Below are 20,120 nucleotides of genomic sequence, written 5' to 3'. Positions count from 1 at the left end.
TTGATTCACTTAACAACTATGGCAAGAAATGTCATAAAATGGGGCAAAATTCACTTAACAAATGTCTTGCTTAGTAACAGAAATTTTGGGCTCAATTGTGGTCGTAAATCGAATATTTGCTCACATTCTAACATTTTAAAGCAGTTAAACCTGTGGATCAGAACAGAAATACCTCTTGTTATGAATCAAATAATAGCTAAAGCTTTAAGTTATACAAATCCAGTCAAATACTAATTGATAGCCAAGACCTAGATTTTCTCTTATCTCACTTATTTCAGCTACAGACTATCTGATTTTTTTGTAATCCGAAGGACTACACAGACTAGCCAAGATCTTAAAAATATTTTATCCTTATTCACATTGCTCCACATTATTCCCAACTTTCATACAGCTCTTTCTGCCTCTTCCCCCACCAATTTTTTATTCACCACCACAAAATGTTTGAAATTGCTGTATTTTTAAGCAGCTCAAACGTTTCGAATAGAGTCTAGACTCTAAAGCAGGCAATCCAACTTTAGTCTTCTCCATCCCACCCACACAGCAGTGACTAAGACTGCATTGTTCACTTTGAAGGCTGCTGCTTCTTGTGCAGGCAAACATATGTCCTTTCCATATTGAATAATGTTCACTGCTTCCATGTATAAAGGTTAAGATTAGCATATTGTATCTATTCACTCTATTCTGATATGTGTGTGAAGGGAGAGGCCAGACTGCTAAGACAGCTATAGTTACTTTATTTCTTTCCCTAACAGTAATTGTAATTCAGGAATGAAGTTTCTCCCCTAATATTGTCCCTTGCACTTGCCTTCCAGGTCTTAGGTTATTATTAAAGAGTTATAGCTTTGAAAAGAGACAATATAAATAAGCTACCAATAAACCAGTAATTCCCTCTCTTGTGTGAGATCTGTCTTTCAAAAAGGGTAATTCTTCTATTAGTTTCAGAGGGACACCAAAGCTTAGAAGAAAAATAAATCCTTTTGGGACAGGAAATCACCACTGTGCAATGTTGCTATGATAAATTCAGTTGATTTATATATTAATACCATTCTAAAGAATAAATAGGAAGGTTCACCAAGTATAGCCACTGAGTCCTCCATTTTGCCAAATTTGATCAACTACGATATTTTTTCTTCAGATCTTTAAAAAACCCTCAAATGCTTGTTTGGCAGTTTGAGGTCACTGGTGAAAGTAGAAGATAGTTAAAAATGCATGTATATCAGAGGGCATACCTTGCTATTAGCTCCTGGATGCAAGGTTTTTCTTCAGTTATAAAATTATAAAAAGCAGCATTGTGCATTTATTGGAAGTAAAAAATTTCTGGTTCTGGGGTTTTGTATGGGGTGACAGAATGATTAATACTTCCTTGACTTTTTAAAAACATCCCACTATCTTTGTAGAGAGCTATAATTATTAGATCACGCTAATGTGATATCTTAAAACCATGTTAGGCACAGCTTTGTTGAGAGAGATTAGTGATTAGCTGGGTAGTCAGGTTACAAATACAGAATTCTCTTGCACTACTCAGATAGTATCTATCATTAGTGGAACATGGAAAGAGACAAAATGCTTTGAAAGAATGGTCAGCCAGCTCTTGCAGTGTCACCCATAGTTGAAAAAAGGTTATACCTTATTTATAGAACATTAATAGTTCTCAAATGGATAGGTCGCATAATGAATCAGATATGAAGGTTTCCTGCAATTTTAGGCCAAGACTTCATGTAAATAATTGGATTATTTCTGAAGCAGTTCGACAAGTATTAATCTTGCATCAGTCACATTGAGTACTCGGGAGTTCCACAGTTAGTGATTCTAATGATGGACTTTCAGGAAAAAAATCCTATGAACATAAAAATGATTCAATGTAATGCTGTGGAAGAAGGCAAAATATGGAAATTACTTAAATAATTAAAAGAAAATAATCTCAAGGCAATTATTGAACTGAAAAAAATAATTTGAATTATAATGGAAAAAAATAGTCTTTATACAAATAGGGCTCAGTCCCAGAACCTTTTTTTCATTAGTAAGGCTCATTCTTGGAACAAGCAAATAAAAACCAATATTTTTGAGCATATAGTAAGTGCTCCTCTCACACTGTAAGTTATGTTCTATTCTGAAAATCTCAACTAAAGTTGAAATGAATAAAGACCTATTTTTAAGTCAGATTATCCAGATCTTGGTAAAGAAAGAAGTGCCCTTCAGAAAAGACGATCTCTTCAAGCAGAGAGAGAAAAACGACAATTAGAAAAAAAAATTAAAAAAGGAAATGCAGACAAATAGATCAAATAACTAAAACAGTAGAGGAAGATGTGCTCTAGGTAACCAACCTACACCTCTAATGAGGAATCTGTCCTTTCTCTAGCAATTTTCAGGACTGGAGATGATGGGTGTGGGTTTGAAAGGAAGAGAAAAGGATGGGATAAAATACTCCCCACTTTCAATTCTGGCCTGGCTGTCATTAACACGTAGCCTCCCAGTTTATTTCTAAAGAATGTTGCCCTCAAAAGTTAAGAAGAATTCCCACCTCCATTTTAAGGTCTTCAAGTCTTGGTATAAAGGCGAGTCTGAAATAAAATATTTCCCCAAATTATTTCAGCCTTGGCTGCCTTCTGCTATTACAAAAGGATGTGAGTGTGATTGATAAAAGTCTGTCTTTAAACACAAAAGCAAAATGCTAAAAAGGCTCTTAGATTCCACCTTCTTATTTGCAGCCACGATGTGCCCAACCCCATTTATTATCTTCCGATTTGATTGACAAAAAAATCAGTGTGGGGCTGGCTAGTAGTTCCCCATTCCTTTCTTCAGATGAAATCATGTGCTACAATGGGCTCCAAGATCTCCACAAATGCCTTACTTGGGACTGCTCATCATGCCTATTACTTTTGTAAGACCTGGTCCTGCTGCTCTTGAAGATCCCAATCACCACAACTATGTTGCTGGTTGGTTCAGTTCCCTAAGTCTGTGCTGATGGCTTAGCAAGTTGGCCCCTATGTTTACAAGCAGAGATGTATCAGTTGGTTTTTCTTTCAACGATCTCCCTTCTTGATCCCCCTCCAAACACTCACTGCAGGAAAAAGGGGGATTATACAGAAAGGAAGATCTGAGCAGCTATGAACAGATGGTATGCCTGTATGCCTCTACAGATATCAAGGTTTCATTCACAGCTGCCTGGTTGGGCGGAGGGAGGGAGAAAATTGGGGCCAGAAGGCACTTGGAGGAGACAGAGGAGTTGCAGGCACAAGGAAAAAAGGGGGAGGGGGCACAGAGATGACTCCAATAAGGAGTTCATTTGGCAGCGAGGTCAGACACATCTATCCACACATACATGGCTCAGACTCCCACCCACCACTGACGTACACGCATGCACACACATATGTATATTACCCACACTAATGCCCAAATTTCCCGAAACCCACCCCCCTTGTCTGGGCCCTGTACTGTAATCCAAGTTGTTGGATCATAAAAGGATGACAGGCACAGATGGACATCAACCTAGAGCCCTGGGCATCCACCCCTCCAAGCTTTTGGCTTAGAAAATCCACAGGACTTAATTTTTAAAAAGAACTGTACAAAGCCCTGAGGGCAAGAGGGTTGTAGAGTTGAGTCATGCCTTTCCACTGCACCTCTGTTCCCAAAGTGTCAGGGCAGAGGGACAGCACTAGTTCTGGTTATACCAAACTGGGTGGGAAATAAGGGAGTCTAGGAACTCGAACCACACAGGACAAGCAGTATCCTCTCCGCAGATTGACAAGTTACAGAACAATGAAACTTCCTTCGCTGTCATTACATCCTTCGTAATTTCTGTGCCCCGGATTGCTTGGTTCACAGTGGGTGGTGGAAACAGAAAGAGGCCAAATTTTCTTAGGTAGTTTGCTGTGGCACTTCTTAACCTGCCTTGAGCAAGACAGCATCTTTAGTGGCTGGGGGAAAAAAACATTAATGTAGCTTGGCTGCACTATTTCTTGCTCTGTTCATTCATCTCTTCTGTCAAAACATAAGGGCTTCAGTTCAGCTGAGCACTTGAGATGGAGAAAAAAAGGAAGCCAGACGAGACTCAAAGGCAATACTGATCTCCATGGTTCTGGTGCCTTATCCTCCCCCACCCAAAGTATGCAATGAGGGTGAACTGTTTTCCTTCTCCTGGCTACTTCACATTGAAGACCATGAGAGGTCGTTCTTCACGTTTCTGCCATGGACTCTTCTTGTCTCCCTGGTCATCAGTTCCTTCAGAAGGTTCGTTGCTGTCATCCTCTGGGCTGGTCATTGAGTCACGGCGCAGTTCGCTATTGCTGTTGCTGCTGCGAGAGCTGTTGCCACGGCTGCGCCCATGTCGTGGAATTGTAGCAGCACGGTGGTCAGTGTTTTCATCTAGCAAAGGGGTGAGTGAGTTGTCCTCGGGAGAACAAATTGCAGTGCGGCTCTCACTGCTGCTTTGTTCTGTGTCAGCATCGGCAAAGACTAGTTTAGAGTATGTTGGACCCATGCGCTCCTCCTTCAGGCGCTTGGTGGGCTTGGCTTCATTGACATCCACACCTGAGTCCAGACTGGCATCATTGCTGCGATTCCTCTCAGGGCCCTGGAGATCAATGTAAGAATGACGGACTTGAGAGGAACGTCCATCCAGAGATACAAACCAGGCTCGTGGATGTGGCTTTACACCCAGTTCCAGCAACTTCTTCTCAGTCAGTGCCTGTAGCTCCCCATTCAGTTGGGCCATAGTGGACTCATTCAACAACACAGGTATGGTGACTGAACCACTGACAGATTGTGTGTGGGGTCCCCAACCCTTCCCCTCTGGGTCTTCCACTTGATGTTGCTGTAGTTGGAACTGTGGATGTTGCAGCTGCTGTTGGAGGAGCTGCTGCTGCCTTTGCTGTTCCTGGGGACCAAATTGATGAGGGAGTCCCATAGTTGGGTCCATATCTGGTTGATTTTCAGAGCCCGTATTTGTCTGCTCTGTTGGAGCCAGACGCATATAGTGGGCAGGAATTACAAGGGTTGGCATGACATTTCGGTATACTGTATCCTTCATATGGTCAATAGAACCACAGAAGATCAGCTGTCCAGGTTGACTCAGAGAGGTGGGACGGGCCAGGTGATCTACAGACTGTGACATCATGAAATCAGGAGGTTTGGCATCCACTTTATGAGCCATATAATGGTCAAAAGGAGCTGGCAGAGGTGGTGGTGATGGGGGCTCCTGCAAATAAGGCTTGCTATCATTCCGTGTTTGTTTGCGCTGTGTCTCATTGCACTTGTCTTCTACACGCTGATGTGAATAGTTACGCTTGTAATCTTCCAAGAGAGGGGGTTCTAGTGTGCCAGAGGTATCCATGGACCGGGCTGCTTTCAATGAATAGCCCTCTACCGTTCGGGGATAGTCATCCTTGGGACCACCTCGCTGGCTCAGTGTGTCTACTGTGGAGGCCTTGCTGGCATGACGGATTTTCTGGTTTGGCATTTGCTTGAAGAATTCCTCACGGGAGCTCTCAAACTCCCTGGAAGAGGAGAAGGCTGATTTAAGGATAGGTGTATGCACATCTATGTCCCCATTGGATGAAGCTGTCTCCATATGGCTGGTACAAATAAGATTAATCTGCGACATTGATGTAGCTTGATCTTTCTTGGATGCATCCAGAGCCCCAGAAAGCTGAAGCTTTCTATGTTGTTGACGTGGCTTGAGACATAGTCTCCTAGAGAGGAAGAAGTAAAGAAAGAAAATGGTTACAAAGATCTGTATAGATAGAAAGGTATCATAATTCAAGTTATGACGTATCACATCCTCTGCACAGGAAAGGTCTTCTACGATGCCTGAAAATTCCCATCTTATTAACTTCAACTGGAATATCTCTGCACAAAAGTTATCCAGAGGTATTCCTCTGGAAAGGTCTTGCTTAATAAGATGGATGTACTGTGTTTCCCTGAAAATATGACCTATCCCAAAAATAAGCTCTAGAGTCTGTCTCTCTGGGTGCCTGGAGATGTTTCCAGCGCACTCTTGCTAGTCCCAGTCTTGCCCATAATGCCAGACAACCTTGCAGCCAAAGGCCCCTCTGTTCTGCAGCTCAACTTGTGGCTATGGAGCAGGCAGCGACCACAGTTTGCGCTCCACCATGCCTGGAGCTTGGGTGTTGCTTAGGCTGCTGCTAGGATGAGGCAGAAAACCATGCGGCCCGTCGAAATAGGCTCCCCACCCCACCTCTACCCAGCTGCTGCTGTTTTAGAAAAGGACAGGCAATTGTGGGAAGCGAATGTTTAATGATAGAAGCAAAACCCAGCCTGTCTCTTTCAAGCAAGCAAATGTCTGTCTGTCTGTGTGTGTGAGAGAGAGAGAGAGAAGGAAAGAGAAATGATGGAGGTGAGTAACAAGAATTGCAAGCAACACTGTTTGAAAGGGTTTCCTCTCTGTTATTTCCCCACCCTCTCTTTCTCACACACACACACACACTTGATGACAAACAGTGGAGGGCAGCCAGGCAACGGGACTGGCCCTCCCCTGCCTCCAGCTCTGCGGCTGCTCAGTTTGGTGACCTGAGGCATGGCCTCTGTGTGGGCAACCCCCACACAGCCAACATGAAAAATGGGCTCCCTTACAGCGCCTCCTCTTTGGGCCTCGCCTGCCTTGGAAGCCAGGGATCCTGCAGGCATCCTGGCCACTTAAATGCCACCCAAATCCCTGGGTTGTTTGCAACTCGAATGTCCTGCCACTCGTGACTGTGCAAATATGTCAAACCTCGTGCTGCAAGCCTTGTTGTGTCATTGCACGAGAGAGAGAGAGAGAGACAGACAGACAGACAGACAGATAGAGAGACAGACAGACAGAGACAGAGGGAGACACAGAGACAGAGGGAGACAAAGGGAGAGAAAGAAAGAAAGAAAGGAAGGAAGGAAAGAAAGAAAGAAAGAAAGAAAAAAGAAAGAAAGAAAGAAAGAAAGAAAGAAAGAAAGAAAGAAAGAAAGAAAGAAAGAAAGAAAGAAAGAAAGAAAGAAAATGAACAACAGGGGTCTCTGCTGCTTCTGCTTTTGGCTGGAAAACAGAAGCAGCAGAGACCATGGCTTTTTCTCTTCCCCAAGCCCCGCGCGGAAACGGCTACACCCACTGCCATGAGGTTTGTCATATTGGGGCAGCCTCTTGGAGCAGGACTCTGCAAGGCTTGTTGTGGTGTTGCTGCGTGAACAGCAGCACTGCAGCAAGCTTCATTATACTTAAGCACCTGCCTCATTTACGGTAGTTCTGCAGCCACCTCGCCTTTTGCCCGGCCCAGCCCACCACCAAGAGCCGATCGAAAACCTCTGAAAACCTGAGTGCCACCAGCCTGCCTGGGCCCCTTCACAAGGGGCTGCTGTGGAGCCATGGCGCCTTGCCCACCGCCATCCCATGCACAATTAGAATGAGAGTTGCAGCACCCGCCAAGGCCCAAATAGCACCAGCCTAAGTGTAGCTGTAGCCCAGTGCCTCAGCATCAAGTAGGCATGCAGGCTGGTGCTCAGGAGCCCAAAGGCAGCAGTGGGCAAGGCTGCACAGGCAGCACAGCTCCACCTGCAAGGCCAGCAGCATGGGGGCTACCGCAGCCCTGTTGTGACTCCGGCTCTCTGCCTGTTGGCCCAGCTGCTTCTGGGACTCTTCTCGGCTGCAGCAGGCCCCATGTTGCTGGTATCGTGGGTGGAGCTGTGCTGCCTGTGCCACCTGGCCTGCTGCCACCTTTGGGCTCCTGAGCATTGGCCTGCATGCCTATTCAGTGCTGCGGGCATCGGGCTTACAACAATGTTGAGTCTGGCACTCTTTGGGCCCTGGCGGGCGCTGCAGCTCTCTTATCAGCTTTGCATGGGGCAGCATAGACTGAGAAAAGGAGAAAGCCCAACCCAATGCAAACACTGCCTCCAGCTGCCTCTTTGTCATGGTGAAATTCCTCTTTGAAAGGACGATCTGCAGGTGTGTGTGTGTGGGGGGGGAGATTACCACGTTTGCTGAAGATGGCACCTGCAAAGCAGCTGTTTCATCGATGGTGGAATGGCCTGCTGCAACCCTTCAGGAAGCTGGTGCAAAGGGCCACTCGCGCCCCCCCTGGCCTCATACCGGTACATGGGTAGGGGAAATAAGACCCTCCCAAAAAGAAGCCCTACCTGTTTTTTTGCGGGTCAAAAGAAAAGAAGACCCGGTCTTATTTTCAGAGAAACACGGTAATGGAATATGAGAAAGATCTCCAGAAACAAAATGAAAAGATGTTACCTAGGGAACGGTCAGATAAGAGAGAGCGGGCATAGCCCATAGCTGTATAATAAGTGGAAGAAAGAAATTCAGAAGGGATCCTCTCTAACCACTTAGGCCATAAAGGAGACAGTCGTAGATTTGTGCTTTCACACTTGCAAAATCCTGTTACAGATAGCCCTTGACATCTGTAATATATCATTCAATAACCATTTATTCAGCGACCTTTCAAAGTCACAACAGTGCTCAAAAAATGGACTTACAACTGTACCCCAAAGTTATGGGCATTTCAGTGCCTGTTTAGTCATGTGATCAAAATTTAGGCACAACCTTGGCAGTGTACTTGCACTTAATGACTGTAGGGATGCTTCAGTTCCTCTCTTCCATCTTCCCCTATCTCTGCCCTTTTGGTTTCCCCGAACTCCATGGTCTTGCTGCCCATGCCAAGATTACCAGAGGTTAGGTGCAGTATTGATCAAATTACATACAGCCTTTTTGCAAGGCTTTGAAGCGTTCTAAAACCTTGCAAGAAGGCCACATGCAATTGGACAAATCTGTGTGCTACTTGGAGAAAAGAGTAAGTGGCCTTTGGAAGAAGGCCTGGCGATGCCAGTAGCTGCCTTAAAAAGGGTCAGGCTGGGCCGACATATCAGTAGCAAGGTGAAGATGGCGAAGATAGTGGAATGCAGGCAGCAAGGGTGACTAGCCCGGGGCAACTGCTTTGTGCTAACACCATTGGGGCTTCTTTGGCACTTGGCACTTTCTGAGGTGTAGCAACTTTTCACTGCACTAACTTAGGACTCCCTCCACTTCCTGGATAAGGATTTGCATGCCTGGAGCTACAGCTGCAACTGGGACTGTATTGCCATTATTGGCAATACAGTCAAATGTTTCACTTTATGGCTACATTATTTAGCAACAGAAAGTTTGGTCCCAATTGTGGCTATAAGTCAAGGACTACCTGCAATGTAGCCTTACAATAAAATATAATTAATTCATTTATTTGTGTTTCCTGTCTGGTTTACCTGGGAAGGCTGACTATTCCCTTCCAAAGTGGAATTTCAGAAATGGCCTCCAGTCTTCAAGGAAATCTGCTGTTTGTTGAGCATCTGGCTGTTCTGTTGTTGTAACACCAGCAGCAGTGGATGCACAGATGACCAATTTGCAGAATGCCATGATATAACTAACAGCTGGGGCAGAATTTGTTTCAATCTTTGGCAGCTCAACAGATGGCAGTTCAGCCAATGCTCCTGAATTCCTAAGGGTGCTAGCCAGAGAAGTTAGAGAGGACTATGTCTGAGCTTCTTTCTCTGCCATTATGAATCTTTGGTCTATGCCTTATCTGACGATTCCACAGGCAGCGGCTCTTCACCCTGTTTCTCAAGCTTTTTTCACCCTTTTTCACATACTGTCACAATAGAAACAACATTTCCACCTGATGAATTGTTTCCTCCTAGATAAGCAATACCCAAACCAGAAAGCAGGCAGACAAGCATAAATAAAAGTATTAATACAATATAGAAGAACATCTTTTTTAAAAATAAGCAACTGGCAATTCTGGGATCCCAGCAAACCAAGTATCTACTTAGGGGCATGGAGGGATCAAAGAAAGAGTGACATGGTTATCAGGAGTCAATGTATAATTCATTGCCAAATATGTTTCCATGTGCATAAAAGAAGATTAAAATGGCTTTTTTCCAAAGAAAATATTGTCCTTCAACCCTTGTAAATTAAGGGTTTGCTTTTAGTAATAGTCCAGTCTTTAAATCATGTTCTTTCTCCTCTTGAATTCCCACCTTTCTTTTGGGACATTTTTTCCCTCCATTCCATAGACTGCCTGAACAAACCCTGCAGTTTTTTTGGTAAAGTTTTTCAGAATTGGGTTGTCATGTCTCCTGCCTAGGTCTGAGAGACAGTGCATAAGGTCAGTTAGCTGGGCTTGTTCCTAAGCCAGAACTCCTAGTCTCCTGTTTTCTAGCTTGATGCCTTAACAATAACATTAAATTGGCTCTTTTGGAATATCAAGGAATTCTATAATTTAAAATCAGCATACTGTGTGACAGAATTTAAATGTATCCTCTGTGTGTGTTCATTTCTGTGTCCAGGTCAATTTTCAGTTCTAACTTACCTGAATTGCATGAAAATGTATCAGGCCCTCTATTTGTGACACTCGTGGCTCTCTAAGGAGATCAGTTTGAATAAATCTTGGTTTGGATCCCAAAGAAGTATGTTTGGTGATAAAAGGAAGATGAATATACTTCCAGACTTTGAACTGGGTTCATTGCTGGCTCTAAGTTTATGAAACATAGAAAAAATACTCTTCTTGCTAGAAACACACACTTGTCCAAAGCTTCTTAATTCTAGCAATGTTTCTGGACTTCTGGAAATAAAATGTTTTGTTGGCGTAAGTGAGAAGGATTTGAGATGCAGCAGTGATCATGGATAACCCTTACTTTCTAATGAAAGAGCCTGGGTTCAAATTCCCCTGGAAGCTTAAGCTACTGACCTATATTACTCTTCCCTATGTTCACACTGAATTGCACATGTTTCCTTCACGACTGAGAAAAAGGCACTTTTGCACATAGAGACACTGTTCTTTTTATTATATGTTATACACACATATACCATATTTTTCGCACTGTAAGACACACTCCCCTCCCAGTGGTGGGATTCAGCCAGTTCGCACCACTTCGGGAGAACCAGTTGTTAACTTTGTGAGCAATTTGGGAAACTGGTTGTTGGAAGAAATCATTAGGCCAGAGAACCGGTTGTTAAATTACTTGAATCCCACCACTGCTTCCCCCCCCCCAAAAAAAGTGGGTGGAAATGTCTGTGGAGTCTGTGCGAAGGCTCCAGTGTCCCTTGGTGGCAGCAGCAGCTCAGCTCATCAGGGCTCTGCTCCATTGCGCCCACCACCAGTTAGTTGATCGGTGGTGGGCGCAATGGAGCGGAGCCCTGATGATCCACATGCTGGGGCTGCGATAACGTGCTGAAGCTGACCAAGCTGTTTGCTGTTTGCTGCAAGGACGCTAGCCAGATGAATACCAGATGGATCTGGGAAGCAGAGGCAGATTTTTTTTTCTTGTCTTCCTCCTCTAAAGCTAATGTGCATCTTATGGTCCAGTGCGTCCTATAGTGTGAAAAATACGGTACATATTTATAGTATGTACAAAAGTTATATGGCCTGAAAAAGTTTGAAATCTTTTAATTTAACTAAAATATGGCGTGAAAGGCCAAGGTTGAAGAAAATGGGCCTTGGAGATGAGGACAGGAAAGAAGCTGATCTATTACTAATCAGCCACAAAGACCGCCTGACATTGTCCAGTGATTGGTGTCAAAGTGTTTGGAACAGCTGTCCAAATTTCAAAGGAATCCTGCAACTCTCAGTTCAGCTGCCATGCCTACACTCTGTCCCAACTGATTGCATGTAGGAGTGTGTTGGTTTCAAAATGCTCTGCCTGAAACTCCCAGAAGTAAACATTCTATTATGCTGATTTTACTGATGGTGGGCATTCATAACTTCTGAGTTTAGGTGGAAACAGGAGATGCACATAATCTCATGGACTCAGGTTCAATTACTGCAGTAATTAAAGTAAAATGAATACAACAATATCCAAATGAAATAAAATAATTTGCAATATGTAACCCTTTGTTAAAGTACTACCGTGTTTCTCCAAAAATAAGACCGGGTCTTATTTTCTTTTAGACTTGAAAATAAGAACTTGACCTTATTTTCGGAGACGTCTTTTTTTTTTTTTTTGAGGTGCAGGAGGCGGTGAGCATGGCCACCTCATGGCTGCTGGGCCCCTTAATTGTGACTCACAGATCAGCTGATCCAGCGAGGGCCAGGAGTTCTGTCTCCCCGGATGCCTGGAGATACTTTTAGCACACTCTTGCTAGCTCCAGCCCTGCCAGGCAACCTTGCAGCCGAGGGCCCATCTGTTCCGCAGCTCACCTTAGCACACTCTTGCTAGCTCCAGCCCTGCCAGGCAACCTTGCAGCCGAGGGCCCATCTGTTCCGCAGCTCACCTTGTGCGTATGGAGCAGATGGCGAGCATAGTTTGTGCTCCGCCAGGCCTGGAGCTTGGGTGCTGCTTATGATGCTGCTACAATGAGCTTCATCATACTGGCGCAGCTGACGTCCTGCTCTCGTGGCTGCACCCGTATGTCAAACCTCAGGGCAGTGTCACCACTCGCACGTGCAATGGCACAACAAGCCTCGCAGTGCGAGGTTCGAGGTTTGGTGTGATGAAGCTTGCAGCGGTGCTGCTGTTCATGTGCACAACAGCACAACAAGCCTTGCAGGGTCCTTTGTTCTCACAAAGACTCATTTCTGGTGGAGTTTAGGAGACAGAAAGAAAGACTTCTGCTGCTGCTTCTGCTGCTTTAGTTGCGTGCAGCCAAAAGTTCACAAAAGGCAGGAAGGTGAAATCCCAAACTCAACCTGTACTCACACCGCCCCTAAACGTGGCCCCTTCCTGCTTCAGTTTTGTTTTTGCCAGGGTAGCGGGCGCTAGAAGGGCACTGTCCTGAAGCCTCCCCGCCGCTTGGTTTGGGGCAGATGGTGCCCGGCAGGCCCAGGTGCAGTGGGCTGGAAGGTGGATGGAGCGGAGAAGAGAAATGGCAGAGAGGAAACCTTTTCAAACAGCGTTGCCTGCAATTTTTAAAAAATATTTTTTTTCCCCAAAAAAATCAAAGATAAAACATTCCATCTCTCCTTATGCAGTGTGTCGTCTGGGTACATACATCTCTGTGGTACAACATTCCATTTATCACATCTTTCATGTTCACATTAACATTAATTTTATAATATGTTAAGAACCTTACACATTTAAATATTGTAAAATTCCCCATTTTCTTCTTAGCATCTTTCAGAAATAATACCTTATTAACATCAAATATCATTATTCTCTACATACATATACTAACAATTTGCATTTTATTTATAACCCTCTCTTAATATATTTTCTACTTATTTTTGGTCTCCTTCATTTCCAAACTCTACTTTTATTCTCCAACTATTGATAAAATACTTCCCATATCATATAATATTCAGTTTGTTCTTTCTCTTTAATTGCTAACGTTAATCTAGTCATTTCTACATATTCTAATATTTTCTTTATCACCTTCTCTTCAATAGGAATCTCTCCACTTTTTCAATGTTGTGCAAATACAATTCTAGCCTGCAATTCTTGTTACTCCCCTCCATCATTTCTCTTTCATTCTCTCTCTCACACACACAGACAGACATTTAATCGCTTGAAAGGGACAGGCTGGGCTGTGCTTCTATCGTAAGCACCCACTTCACACAATATTCCACAATTGCCTGTTCTTTTCTCAAGCAGCAGCAGCGGGTAGAGGCAGGGGGGCGGGAGCCGATTCCGACGGGCCACATGGCTTTCTGCCTCATCATAGCAGCAGCGTAAGCAACACCCAAGCTCCAGGCCTGGTGGAGCACAAACCGTGGTCGCTGCCTGCTAGATAGGCAGAAGGTGAGCTGTGGAACAGAGGGGCCCTTGACTGCAAGGTTGTCTGGCAACATGGGCAGGGCTGGGGCTAGCAACAGTGCACTGGAAATATCTCCTGGCAGCCGGAGAGACAGGACTTCCGGCCCTCACTGGATGAACTGATCCGCAGGCTGCAGTTAAGGGGCCCAGCAGCCATGAGTGACCGGGAAAGGGAAAGGTTGCCTCCTGTGCTGGCCATGCCCATCCCCTTCAGTAGGGCTTATTTTTGGGGTAGGGTATATATTAGTTCCACCCCCCCAAAAAAAATGGGCTAGGCCTTACTTTTTGAATAAGTCATATTTTCGGGGGAAAACGGTAATGCTTAGTAGGACTATGAAAAATGGTTTTAGAAATGGGCTCAAGTTAAAAACAAGTGGTGGGGCAGAAGGAGAGATGAGAGAAAGAGTGGCACTTACCTGCAATAGTAGATAAGCAGGCAGAGCAAAATGAGGACCAGCAATGCCAGGGCACCCAAGATAGTAAGTAGAAAGATAGTATGGTATGTAGCAATATCTTTAATTCCTGATGTTGAAGTTCCCAGCCCTGCAAAGAAGCAGCTTTATAATTAGATAATATGAGGCCCTTTTCCACTCAACTTGGAAACAGTATTTATCTATTATGATAATCTATATATAGGTAAAGGTAAAGGTTAAGGTTCCCCTCGCACATACGTGCTAGTCGTTGCCGACTCTAGGGGGCGGTGCTCATCTCCGTTTCAAAGCTGAAGAGCCAGCGCTGTCCGAAGACGTCTCCGTGGTCATGTGGCCGGCATGACTCAACGCCAAAGGCGCACGGAACACTGTTACCTTCCCACCAAAGGTGGTCCCTATTTTTTCTACTTGCATTTTTACATGCTTTCGAAACTGCTAGGTTGGCAGAAGCTGGGACAAGTAACGGGAGCTCACCCCGTTACACGGCAGCACTAGGGATTTGAACCGCCGAACTGCTGACCTTTCAATCGACAAGCTCAACGTCCTAGCCCCTGAGCCACCATACCCTAATCTATATATAAAGCCCTTTAAATTACATTCTCTAGATGGCTTACAATTGCATTGTTTTTTTTAAATGCAGTTTAATTAAAATAACATAACAATTAAAAAGGCCAAAGCATCAGAAGAGTTAGAGAATAAGATATTCCTCTGGAAATTCGTCTGTAGAAAAGATTGGGGTGGGTGGGTGGGGGAAAATAATAAACACAGTGTTATATGCTAAGCCCCCACCCCTTTTGTACATGTGTCATGATATTATATGCACTTATGAACCAGACAGGGCATGTGTCCCAAAGTTAGAAGAAAAACATTCCACTCAAACTGAGGGTTGTTCTAGAAATTAGAATCCAAAAAATGCCACACCCCAAAGCAATTCCCACCAGTATCAAACTCTTGGCAGTTTATTGCAGCAGGAAGCAAGATTCTCTCTGGGTTTAGCAAGATTTACTGAAGAAAATAGGATAAAATTACAGAAATCTATCTCAGATAGATTTAATCTTCAGAAATCAAGTTATCCCTCGATTAGTTAAGGTAGAGACATTTTCACTCTTACAAAGGACCTCTGTGGGAACTGTGCAAAGGGCCATTCTCCTAATTGATAATTGATTCAATATGTTAATCTTCCTCATATCGTGATACCAGATATGCAAAAAACACCTTGTGTGCACCAAGATCAGTTTACTTCTCAGAGACTTTGGCAATTTTACCTGATATAGGAGACAGCATAGCGGCTGCCCAGTAGCCCAACTGTGGAGACACAAATGTCCAGTACAGCTGATTTCCCTCCTTGCGGATGAGTCCAGTTCCATTCCGGATCCACAGCCCTAAGAAGAGAGTATATGACTGAATCTGAAATATTTAAAGGCACAACTGTTAATACATAACACTCCTCCTCCCAGAAAACACTTGGTCTTATTTACATATTTATTTACATGTTATTTTTCGGCGTAGTCACGCAAATAACCTGGGCGTCTCCTAGTTCTTTCTGACCTGCGGTTCAGTTCTGGGTGGTGTTTGAGCTGGTCGGAGGGCTGTTTTCTCCTCCCAGCTCTTTCTCTGGGCCATCGGGCTCTGGATTATTGGCCGACTCTTTTTCTTGGCCATCCGGCCTTGGATTAATTTTGGAATTTTCCTGCTGTTTCCCTCGGGACCTGATGGCGTCGCTGGAACTCTGGGACCTCAGCTAAGTCTTGCGCCTCCCGGGTCATTGTCAGCTGTGGATTCAAAGTGGTATTGGTCATTACCTGTCTCTGTTGGTTTGGTTTGGTCAGTTATTCGTTTCTTAACTGATCTATGTGGCGCCGCCACACTCGGTTGTCTGGTAGCTCTACCACGTCGATTTTGGCCCTGTTATCTTTATTACTTGTCCTGCGACCCAACTCGGGCCGTCCCCATAGTTTCGGGCCCACACCCGTCGCCTATGCTCATTTCCTTGTTTTTCTAGTTCCCCTTGTAACCCTCGGGTGTGTAATGGGGTTCAAGCGGTCAAGTGGGCACGGAGTTTCCGTCCATTAGCAATTCGGCTGGGCTTTTCCAGTGGCTGTGCTTGGGGTTCTGTGCTGGACGGCTAGGAAAAGTCTATTTTGTTTGCCAGTCACCTGGCTTGAGCCTGGACAATGCCTCCTTAGCGCTCGGACGGAACGCTCTGCAAAACCATTCGGCGCAGGGTGGAAAGGTGCAGAGAGGGCATGTCGGATGCCTTCCTCTGCCAGGTACTCTTCAAACTGGGCTGCCGTGAATTGGGGCCCATTGTCGGACACCAGAGTGTCCGGCAACCCGTGAGTTGCGAATAGGTGGCGCAGGTTGCGATTACTGCTTCGGCTGTGGTGGACTTCATAAGTATGATCTCTAACCATTTGGAAAATGCATCCACCACCACTAGGAATGTTTGGCCGTGAAAGGGCCAGCAAAGTCAATGTGGATTCTTGACCAAGGCCCTTGGGGCTTTTCCCATTCTCTGACTGGGGCTGTTGGGGTAGCGGTCTGGACTCTTGGCAAGCTTGGCATTTCCCTACCCTCTCAGCAATCTCTGCGTCCATGAGTGGCCACCATACATAGCTTCTAGCTAACCCCTTCATCCTTACGATGCCTGGGTGACCCTCGTGGAGGTCCAATACCTTGCCCTTAACTTAACAGGAATTATTACACGATCACCCCATAACAGGCACCCCTTGAGCCGAGAGCTCATCACGTTTCTTAACAAATTCTTTGAACCGTTAGCGCAGCGGCCACCCTCTCTGTACCCAACCGAGTACAGTCCTTAACACAATGTCGGTATGATGCCGAGCCACTTCCTTTGATGTGACTGGGCCAGAGTCCAACGAGTCAATAAGGAGGATGGGTGTCCCGGAGTGGGGTCTTGATCGCCCTGGTAGTGGGCATCGGCTCAATGCGTCTGCATGCCCCACTTCTTTTCCTGGTCGATGCTGCAGCTTGTATGAGTAAGCGGCTAAAATATAGTCCATCGGGTCAAGCGTGGCGAAAGTGCCACAGGCGTTGGCGATCGCCAGCCAGTAATCCTAGTAGCGGTCTGTGGTCAGTCACGATTTCAAAATTCCGCCCAAAGACATACTCATGGAATTTTTGACCCCTGATACAATGGCTAATGCTTCTTTGTCTAATTGGCTGTAGTTCCTCTCTGGGGAGGACATCGTTCTAGAGTAGAAAGCTATAGGGGCTTCTGTGCCGTTTGAAGTCTATGGCTGAGTACAGCCCCACCCCATAAGGGACGATCGCAAACCAGCACTAGGGGTAGTGAGTCGTGATATTGGATGAGCAGGCTATCACTTGAGAGCAGGTTCTTTACTGCTTCAAAAGCCCTATTTTCTGACTTTCCCAAGACCAAACAGTATTTTTCCTAAGAGCCTATGCAGCGGTTCCATAGCAGTTGCTTTGTTCTTCAAAAGACCGCGTAAAATTAACCAATCCCAGGAATGCCTGCAGCTCTGCTTTGTTTTTGGGCGCTGGAGCCTTCCTAATTGCCTTAACTTTGCTCTCAGTAGGGTGAATTCCTTTCTTGTCTATCCGGTAGCCCAAGAAATCGACCGATTCGACCCCTATCTGACATTTATTTGTCTTGACTTTTAATCCGGCTGTCGGAAAATGCTCAAGACCTTTCTTAACTCCCCAATTCCTCCATGTTTTCCCCTGAAATTAGGACATCATCGAAGTAGGGAACTACCCCAGGGAGCCCTTGCAGTAGTCGTTCCATCAGGTTTTGGAACAGCCCTGGTGCCACACTAACCCCAAATTGCAATCGGGTGCACTTGAAGGCCCCCCTGTGCGTCACAATCGTTTGGGTCTTCGGCTGTGCGGGCGTCTACTGGCAGTTGTTGGTAGGCTTGGGCCAAGTCTAACTTTGCAAAGACTTGCCCTTGCCCCAAAGAGTGCAATAAGTGTTGCACTACGGGAACCGGGTACGCGCTTTTCTGTAAGGCTTTGTTAAGCGTCGCCTTGTAGTCAGCGCAAATTCTAATTGACCCGTCCGATTTGATGGGGGTGACGATTGGCGTCTCCCACTTTGCGTGATCGACTGGCACCAAAATCCCCTGGTTTATGAGCTTGTCCAGCTCCTTATCGATTTTTGGTTTTAGGGCAAAAGGGACTCTCCTCGCCTTGAGCCTAATGGGGGCTACCTGGGGGTCTAAGTTGAAGGAAATAGGGGTCCCCTTGTACTTGCCCAGGCAGTCCTTGAAGACATCTTCGAACTCGTTAAAGAGAATGTCTTTCAAATTGCAGTCACTTCTGTAGATGCCAGTCACTCCCATGCCCAGGGCACGAAACCAGTCTAGTCCCAACAGACTGGGCAGAGTTCCTTCGACGATCGTGATGGGCAGGGTCTTCTTGTGAGGGCCGTACTCGACTCGGACGGAGGTGGTCCCTCGAACAGGGATGCGATTCCCCTGGTAGTCGTGCACTCGTTGCCCCTGTGCTTGCAGATGGCGCCGCGACGGACGGCAGCGACCGCCAGGGTGTCCCAGGACATGATGGTGATCGCTGATCCCGTGTCCACTTCAAGCCTGCACCGTACTCCCTCGATCTTGGGCTTTGTGAAAATCTTCTTTTCCACGTTGGTTGAGGCGCGGCCTATAATGACAGTCGTTTGGTTAGACTTCGCGCCTTTCTTGTTTGAACCAATCGCGGGCCGCCTTTCCGGTTCCGCGTTTTGATTGGCCGATTTGAATTTTCGGCGGGAAGGTTGGGCGCTCTGCAAACCTGAGCTAGTGTCCTTTCTTCCCACACCGCCGGCATGTTGCGTCTTGAAGCTTGCAGCGGTGCTGCTGTTCATGTGCACAACAGCACAACAAGCCTTTGAGCGAGGTTCGAGGTTTGGTGTGATGAAGCTTGCAGCGGTGCTGCTGTTCATGTGCACAACAGCACAACAAGCCTTTGAGCGAGGTTCGAGGTTTGGTGTGATGAAGCTTGCAGCGGTGTTGCTGTTCATGTGCACAACAGCACAACAAGCCTTTGAGCGAGGTTCGAGGTTTGGTGTGATGAAGCTTGCAGCGGTGCTGCTGTTCATGTGCACAACAGCACAACAAGCCTTTGAGCGAGGTTCGAGGTTTGGTGTGATGAAGCTTGCAGCGGTGTTGCTGTTCATGTGCACAACAGCACAACAAGCCTTTGAGCGAGGTTCGAGGTTTGGTGTGATGAAGCTTGCAGCGGTGCTGCTGTTCATGTGCACAACGGCACAACAAGCCTTGCAGGGTCCTTTGTTCTCACAAAGACTCATTTCTGGTGGAGTTTAGGAGACAGAAAGAAAGACTTCTGCTGCTGCTTCTGCTGCTGCTTCTGCTGCTGCTTCTGCTGCTGCTTCTGCTGCTGCTTCTGCTGCTGCTTCTGCTGCTGCTTCTGCTGCTGCTTCTGCTGCTGCTTCTGCTGCTGCTTCTGCTGCTGCTTCTGCTGCTGCTTCTGCTGCTGCTTCTGCTGCTGCTTCTGCTGCTGCTTCTGCTGCTGCTTCTGCTGCTTTAGTTGCGTGCAGCCAAAAGTTCACAAAAGGCAGGAAGGTGAAATCCCAAACTCAACCTGTACTCACACCGCCCCTAAACGTGGCCCTTTCCTGCTTCAGTTTTGTTTTTGCCAGGGTAGCGGGCGCTAGAAGGGCACTGTCCTGAAGCCTCCCCGCCGCTTGGTTTGGGGCAGATGGTGCCCGGCAGGCCCAGGTGCAGTGGGCTGGAAGGTGGATGGAGCGGAGAAGAGAAATGGCAGAGAGGAAACCTTTTCAAACAGCGTTGCCTGCAATTTTTTAAAAATATTTTTTTTCCCCAAAAAAATCAAAGATAAAACATTCCATCTCTCCTTATGCAGTGTGTCGTCTGGGTACATACATCTCTGTGGTACAACATTCCATTTATCACATCTTTCATGTTCACATTAACATTAATTTTATAATATGTTAAGAACCTTACACATTTAAAT

The 20,120-nt window shown here is 45.8% G+C and overlaps 1 protein-coding gene across 1 annotated transcript in view; it reads right to left on the bottom strand.

The window, feature by feature from the left end:
• Window positions 1–1,873: 1,873 nt before the first annotated feature.
• The window catches only part of FAM171A2 (family with sequence similarity 171 member A2), a 64,261-nt gene continuing 46,014 nt past the window's right edge, over window positions 1,874–20,120 (bottom strand). The window contains exon 8 of the mRNA XM_058181277.1: window positions 1,874–5,690. Coding sequence (XP_058037260.1) covers window positions 4,142–5,690 — 1,549 coding nt within the window. The 3' untranslated portion in view covers window positions 1,874–4,141. The remainder of the gene's footprint in view (window positions 5,691–20,120) is intronic.

Source organism: Ahaetulla prasina, chromosome 4 (assembly GCF_028640845.1).
Source record: "Ahaetulla prasina isolate Xishuangbanna chromosome 4, ASM2864084v1, whole genome shotgun sequence".
In the NCBI taxonomy this organism is placed as follows: Eukaryota; Metazoa; Chordata; class Lepidosauria; order Squamata; family Colubridae; genus Ahaetulla; species Ahaetulla prasina.
Note: the sequence above shows the minus strand (reverse complement) of the source record. Positions and strands in the feature narration are given on the sequence as shown.